This window comes from Beta vulgaris, chromosome 4, assembly GCF_026745355.1.
Source record: "Beta vulgaris subsp. vulgaris cultivar EL10 chromosome 4, EL10.2, whole genome shotgun sequence".
Taxonomy (NCBI): Eukaryota; Viridiplantae; Streptophyta; class Magnoliopsida; order Caryophyllales; family Amaranthaceae; genus Beta; species Beta vulgaris.
The window spans coordinates 31,429,681-31,437,701 of record NC_079205.1 but is presented as its reverse complement, the minus strand read 5'-3'; the positions used below and the strand labels follow the sequence as shown (position 1 = coordinate 31,437,701).

At 35.8% G+C, this 8,021-nt stretch overlaps 1 protein-coding gene across 1 annotated transcript; it reads right to left on the bottom strand.

The window, feature by feature from the left end:
- Window positions 1-1,357: 1,357 nt before the first annotated feature.
- On the bottom strand, window positions 1,358-4,950 carry LOC104907795 (hypothetical protein). Its single transcript, XM_010696786.4, has 3 exons — window positions 3,409-4,950; window positions 3,021-3,291; window positions 1,358-2,750 (listed from the first exon to the last, which is right to left on the bottom strand). Exons 1-3 carry the CDS (start codon window positions 4,653-4,655, stop codon window positions 1,602-1,604), a joined length of 2,667 nt encoding a protein of 888 aa, XP_010695088.1. The 5' UTR covers window positions 4,656-4,950; the 3' UTR covers window positions 1,358-1,601.
- Window positions 4,951-8,021: the final 3,071 nt, after the last annotated feature.

The following is an 8,021-nucleotide window of genomic DNA, read 5'->3' as shown; positions in this document are numbered from 1 at the left end:
GTTTCTCCATTTGACTCTTCCAGGACATGATGAATTGGTTCACCACTATTGTCTGGCACCCTAGTCTATGAAAGTATTAAATCATTATTTTCCATGTGTTTGGTAACTTGATTGAATTCTAGAAACTACCTTATTCCTTTGAGGATGTGTATTCCACATTTAAAGAAAATAATAATAGTTGTTCTAAACAGTTAAATTGTAAAAGTTATAAAGAAGAAGTTTCACAATTTGATTATGAATCTTTCTTCTTCCAATGTGGTTGCCAAAAAACTTCTTAGTGCAAAATCAGTTGGTTGACTTTACACACAAGTCAATGCATACCCAATATGCCACATGAGTCTTAGCCCTGGGGGTTACCGATTTTAATTTGATAAAACCTTGCGAACGTACTTTGTTGTAATCTAATTGGTTAGACTACATCGTGTAATAAATTCAGGCGAAAAGCATTAAATAGAACAAGATGCGTAATAATTAATCTATTAATTAGAGCCAAATATTCTCATTCATATCACAAACTTCTATAATATAACTTTTATAACACATATGAGGATAATCCAGGCTGGATAATTAAAGAAAAAACACAAAGATGATTACCTCCACGAGTTCCTGCTTAAACTAACGATAAACAAACTTGTCACTAGTACATGCACTAAGTCTAAGAACTAAACTATAACCCCGGAAGGAGGTTGACCATGCTAGGTTAAGGCTATGCTAGAAAGTATTTTTTAAGTTATGTGTTGCATTTGTTGTCTTTGGCTTGATCATCTCCCTTGTATCTATACACCAATATGCTACGTAGCTTTCATGCATCTTTGGAGGGAAATTATTTGAATCATCTTTGATTCCAATCATAACTACTTTTTTGACACTGAAGTATGCACGTTCTTGCTGCTTATGTAGCTTGTCCCATGTTCATGTTGTTGACTGCCATTTCCTCGTCTTTGCTTGACTTTCATCTCCTAAATGCTTTAATTAATCTTGGACTTCTGTTGACTTTCTTTCATGGGCTTCGTAATATGATTTGGGTCTGTATATTAAAATAAATATTAAATCTTTTGACGCTTAATACAATGTACCATAGTAAATGTTTATTCAGCATTTAAAAATGGTAGTAACAATATTATTAAATATATAATTAGTCAAAGTTAGGACTCAAAACCCATGAATAAACTAATGTTACCTTTATCTATCATTCAGCGAGTATTAATCTCTTGCATAACATAAAATCCTACTTTATCGCACAAGAAGTTTTTCCTCGCACATATTATTCACGAGCCAATACAGAACAGGGAAAAGGAAAGTAGCATTGTCTGATGTAAATATAACTTTCGCCGATTTTCCATGAATAAGACACACATTATAAGCAAGCTAGATGATATTTATATAAAGAGATTTACAAAACTATATTAACACATGAACAATTACACAGGCCGCCTGAGTTTGAACATGATTACTAACTGTAAGTTACCTTTCTTGTCACTAATTATAACTAACATCTTCGTATACCATCCCACCTAATTTTACTACTCAAACCATACAAAAATTAAGAAGCAAAAACAAAACCAGAAATTACAGAAAATTATGAGAATGTCAGCCATTCTTTACAACACTTGAATCTTAAAAAACACTTGCTTATCTACTGACTCCAGAATCCTAACATCCCCAACTAAATCCTCACTTCCATAATCATCACCAAATGCAACATTCAAGTCAAGGGGTACACATAAAGTAGCCTCCTCTACTTCATCCTGGTCTGTTACTTCTTGTTGATCATTTTCATCGAACTTTTGCTTAACACTCGGCGAACAGGCTCTTGATGCAGAGCTAAAACTATCACCGCTGAAAATCACAATGGCATCATCAAGCGCAACTATCTCTCCATCAGAAAGCTTAATCTGTCCTGTTTGAATGGCTTGTGCTATACCCTTTTGTGCTCGATGATTAAGTTGTTCTATATCTTCAACAAAGAAAACGCGATGAGGATTTTCTCTGACAGCTTCTGCAACCCTCTCCAAGTAGCTGCCACCATATTCATCTCTCACTCGTTTGTTTCTTAATTCATCTGATGAATCTGCTCTTGTTGATGATGCAAAACTACTCAAACCAATGGATTTGAAGCTGCTATAAGACCCGAATATTAGCTTGGCTAACTCCCTCGCAATTCCTAGTTTACCTTCTTCATCAACCCCTAAGAAGAACAACCATGTCTCCTTCTTTTGATGCTCTTCTTTGCTTACAAACTTACGCTTGGAAGTTTTCCTACTCATTGTACCTGATCTGATTCTTAAGATTGTGGTCGCGATTTCTGGGATTATGTCTTTTTGCCATGGGACTTTTTTTTCTAAGGAGGAATACATAGCCTCCAAATTCTCAGGGTTGTTCTCTTTGAATCGAAATACTGACAATGAAGACGGTGTTTCTGTTATTGCCTCTGTTGCCTCACTTGAAGATGCTGAATTTGGTGTTGAGTTGGGGTTGGACAAAAGTTCAGGTTTTACATCAATGTTGGAGATTAGAAATTGGTGCTCTTTTGTTTCCCATTTAGGCTCAAAGAACGTAGGCCAAGTAGAAATTAGTTTTGGTTCTTGTAAATGAGGTTGGTTATGTTCATAGGAAGATACTGAAGTGGATGAGGAAGGAGAGCATGATGAGAAATTTATGGTTTTCTCGGCGAGGTTGGATGTTTTATGTACTGTGCTGCATATCATGTTCCATTTTTGACAAAGCTCTTTCATTTGCATTGTTTCCCTCTGCATTGCAATCCCAATAACATGTCAGTATTTATTTTGATATTTTCTTTTGGAAGTTTCCTCAGGTTATGCAAAATGGTCAAATTAACCGTGTTTTCTTTTTCGAATAACTGAGGTAACCCTCATGTTACAGTTCCTTTGTCGGGTAATACCTTTAATTTGTCATTCGAATAAACACGTTAGTTTGAGCATTTTGCTTAGAAGTTTTTTAGTGGGGTCTTAAGATAATAAAAAAGAGCACTTGTAAATCGTGAACAGCTGAGAACCAACCTGATGATCCGTACTGATCTCTCTGCTTTCTTCCTTGCACTTTTGGAGCCATGATGGTAGGCTTGAGGTTGTCGAAGTTGTGGGGGACGTAGTAATTGTGGTGGTGGTAGACTGGTTGTTTCGATAAAGGCTAGTTAAGCTCCTCGCTTCTTGATGGCAGTTGGTTGAACAATCCATACAGCAAGTGAGCTGCATATCAATTTTATTTTCAACTAGTGGCCAGCTGATGCCCTCACCTGATACACCACTTTCATTTTGGACCTGAATACAACTGAAAACAGGCAGAGAAACAGCAGGATTAGCACTACTAACACAACATTCCCAATCCAAACTTTGGTTCATACAAAAAGTTTTATTAGTGGTCTAGTTATAAGATTGACAAATGTACCTATCAAGATTGAGACTAAGGTCCAAACTTTCAGCAGGAATTGTGAGAGGATGAAGATCCAAAAGTGTTTCCAAAGAAGGAATGCCTGATTTACATTTCATATAAGAGTTAAAAGTTGCAATACCCATTAGCCATAATCTTCTATTAATCTCCAAATTACCAAAAATTAATCTCCTTAATCCCATAATTAAGTGCTCGACCGGACAATAATAATGTCTTCTTTGTTCACCATAATAAGCCCAATACTCAGCAACCCATTTAAGATCACCCAGGTACAAAACTACCCCTCTTCCTACACAAGCTTTTAATGAGCACCTAATTTCTCCAAGCTTCATATCTATCTCTTCCCTTGAAAGATTCTTCATAGAAGACAGAGGGCAAGTTAGGAATTGCACATATCTGAACTCTACGGGAACTTGATGATCTCCTCTCTCAACCCTCTCCTTAACTCCTCTTATCACACCTTCACAACTCCCCAAACACTCTCCTACAAGAACAACACTACTCTTTTCTCTCCTCTTCACCCACGAATCGATCACACTCGAAACATCCTCACTTCTGGCTTGGCTCAAGGGCTTCGAAAAAGCGAGGTCAAACTGGTTTAAAGAGGGTATTAACAACGTTTGGTGATTTGCACTGGAACGAAACACCATAGGGCTCACAATTTCTGCCTTAATGTTAGTAGTAATATTAGTATTATTATTACTAGCAACAGTTGTAGTTTGAGAGCAACCCTCAATAGAAGAAACAGTTTGTTCCACATTAGACTTAACATGTGGGCTAGAAAAACCAGCTTCTCTCATCACCCTACTAACACTAGGGTCATCAAGGATAGAAACAACAAGCTGCTCAGTCTCGATCTTTAGGGCTAAAATGGGCTGTTGTTGGGTCTCAATGGACCCGCGGCGTTGGTGGGCTTGGGCTCGCTTGAAGGCGGCCATTAGGGCGTTAGCAAGAGCGGGATAATGAGAGCTTGGACCTAGGATTGGTGTTGGAGTGGTGGTTGGAAGTCGGTTTAAGGCCACATTAAAGCAAAGCTCCAAAGCCTTGCATTGAAGAGGATGAGAATGAGATTTAAGACAAGCTACTCTTAAAAGTCCTGCAGGTGAAGCTAGCATAACACTAGCTATATGAATTGGAGTAACTTGTGCATGCCCTCGCCGTCTAGCGAGGTTTATTGCCTGCTTAACAATGGTAGCCGCCTCCGGTGTAAGAGATTGTTGTATACTACAACCTCCGGTTCGCATTTTCTTAGACTGGATTGGATGATTTGGAGGTTGAAACAAAGAACAAGAAGAAGAAGAATGAAAAAAAAACAGTGAGTAAAGGCTTTAGAAGAAGTTTGTCATTTGTTTTGGAATGTTATTTAAGTAACTAGCACTAGTACACCTACAAAGTAAGAACTAAGAAGGGGGAGTGAGGATATATGTATATATTGGGTTTGTGCCTTACTTGTTGAAGGAGTAAAAATGTTTAGATTTTGTGTCTGTTGGAAAGTGGAATGCATGTGAAGCAAAGTAGTGCTGCTTCTACTCTCTTTTGTAGTTGTAATTTTTCACTCTTATATTAGATAAAGTTGAATGGATGATTGGGAAGGTGGTCTCTTTAAACTTTATAACTTTGGTATAAAATATGTTTGATTAAGGCACTAACATTAAAAATCCAACATTTGGCCTACTCTGCTTTTGATACTGCATTCAAAGAGAAATTTGAACCTTGGTCCATCTAAATCGAAGAATAACTTTATGGTGTGGGGTTATAGATTTTTTTTTTCTTTTTGCTTTTTCCTGTTCTCACTTTTTTCTCTCTTACTTTCCTTTTTTTCCCTTTGGGAGAGAGGATGGCGCAAGTAGGAGCTGTAGAATTAGCATTAAGGTACTATGATAGGAAATAATAAAGAAAATAAAAGTTGGTGGTATATATGATATGGTACTGATTTTACTAGGGAAAGCAAAAATTGTAGTTTAATATCCTTAATTTCAAGGTAAAATTTATCTATCCTTCAATGTATTACCCTCAAATTGTTTTATCTTTATTATGTGTGGATACATTATCCTAAATTTAAGCATGCCCGTAAAACTAAATCCTCCTTTTTTATTGAAAAAAATAGCAATATTAGAATAATGAGAGTATTTGCATTATATTGTATCTTAACATTATGTACGTATTAGAAAAATATTTCACTATATATCTAATATTTGAATACCTGCCTAAATTCAGATCATATAAGTTTGGAGTTTGAATCATGTCAAGTAAGAATGATTAGGGGTGATTATACATCGTCTAACTTTCCTCGCGCACATAACCTGCATATAATAGAATATAAACTTACAAGCGGCAAGGTTTCGACCATGGGTGAAGCAAAATAAAGATGAAACCAAGGGTGGCCTTAACCTCCCTCTCCCTAAAGTGTTCTAATATATTGATGTGAAATTAGACCTTTTTTGCTATATTTTTTAAAGCGTAATACTAGTTATTCAATCTTCTAATAGCTTTTCGGCGCCATTTATGCTGGAGTCCTAATTTCACGCCTAGTTTTCTCATACGTCCTTTTTTTTTTAAAAAAAAATTAATAGCAAAAACGGCGAAAAAAATTAAATAATAAATGCTAAAACGGGAGAAGTATTGTTGCTAATAATGACAAAAAAAATACAATAAGTAAAGGTAAACCAATTACAAGGTCCTGTCAAGGGAGTTTCGACTATCCGTCTAATTGACAAGAATTTAGGAATTACTATCGTTCCTTAAATCTAAATGTTGTTGCGTGGGCCTTAAGCTTAAAATGTTGTGTTGTGTGTCCATTCTCTCTTAAAAAGAACTCTAAAGGAATAAAATGATTTTAAGGATTTCCATGGATCATAAAATTACTGTATTTGAATTACAGCTCTGTATTGATTCACAAAACATTCTTCTTTCCTAATTTAATAATTTTATTTTTTATTTTTATGTTTTTTCTTTTCTTAATTGTGCCAGCACTAAGAAGACAATCCATATAGGAAAGTTTATTTTTACAATTGCTAAAATTTGTTTCATTGGGTTAGAGGGAAAAGGGGCCCCATCTTGTGGGTGAAGCCTATCAAATTTGTCACATCATTTTTTCTTTATACTTGTAAGGCCCAACCTTATTTTCTAGAGGTTCTAAGGCCTAACCAAATAGTATTGTAATAAGTCAATTTCTTAAATAGGTATTTTGTGTGACATTTGTCACCAAAATTGTGGTAAGGTAAATCAAATTTAAGCGTTGAAAAGTACAATATGAAATATAATATAAAATTTGAGACTAGATATAACGAGACATGAAATCTGAAATCAGATACTTAGCATGAGCTCAAAATATAAGAACGGTAATGAGGGATATTTTTGGGTTTCTAAGCTTATATATTGCAGCAAATGATTGTAAAAGGCTTAAGTTTAAGAATGTTCCTAATTCAATCCGGTGAATTCATTGCTGTAAGAGTGTCTTCAAGATATTATGAAGATTTTAATACTTAGTAATTAATTCTTTATGATTTAATGTGTCTGTGAATCATAAACTAATTTTTGGTGTATTGTTATGTATGCAAAGAAATTTATGGATTGCATTATTATTATTGATAGGTATGTAAAGAAGTTTATGGAATGCATTGTTATGAGATGAGTTGCAAAATTAATCTCAGAACATTAATTTTCTAGTGTTGAAAATATACATTCCATAACGTAACATTATCATATATTTAATATCTTAAGTTAGGACACGCTCAAAGATAATACCTTGCTCTATAAATATTGAATAATGATTCTAAATCACCCTTGATGCTCTCCCAAATTTACTGAGTATTTTCTGAAAGCTTTCATGTAGAGAACAATTGAACCGTTTCCTAAAATATAGTCAACATTTCGTAGAGGTTTACATTACTCTTGCTTTGCTTTGTAAGGAAGTGTGATTTAAGAGAAACATACTGCATTGAATCTTTACCACAGGTTAGTGATTGCGTAGCCTTTGTGAGTTCATTCGCGAGCATTTGTGAGTTCAAGTGCAACATAGAACACTAGAGTTAATGTGGCATTGGGTGCGTTGTTTTTCATCACTAAGTGGAAAAAAGCTTATATGTCACAACACAACTGATATGGTCAGATCATAAAACAGATTAGTTTATAAACTAATTAGTTATCTATTTTGGGCACAAAAAAATCGGTGAATTAACCGATCCGCTTGGATGTTGAACTGGATCAGTTGACAAAACAAATCATGTCGACTTTGTCAACTGATGCGGTTCAATACCTTGATCAGTTAATGCTTTGTAAATTAAGCGCTGAGCCCACAAACATAACTCAAGTGATCCATCCCAAATAAAATAAGGGGCACAATTGTATACTAGGCCCCCTCTCCTCCCCGTTTAAACCCTATTCAAACCCTAAACTCACTAATCCTAAGCTCCCCTCTCTCCTCTCACCAGCCCCACCTAAGCTCTCTACTCTTACAAGCCCCCCTAAGCTCTCTCCTCTCAACCTCCTCACCACTCTCTCGTCAGTCGTCGAAGTAATATTACGAAGCCCCCACCTCGTCAAACTTCCCTCCTCTCTATGATTCTCACGCCACCTCCACCTCATCGTTGTTCGACAAACACCACCAA

Coding starts and splice junctions, on each gene's coding strand:
- LOC104907795 (XM_010696786.4), bottom strand. CDS start 4,655: ATGCGAACCGGAGGTTGTAGTATACAACAATCTCTTACACCGGAGGCG. Junction 3,292..3,408: donor CTTAGTCTCAATCTTGATAG/GTACATTTGTCA, acceptor GCCTGTTTTCAG/TTGTATTCAGGTCCAAAATG. Junction 2,751..3,020: donor AGATCAGTACGGATCATCAG/GTTGGTTCTCAG, acceptor ATTGCAATGCAG/AGGGAAACAATGCAAATGAA.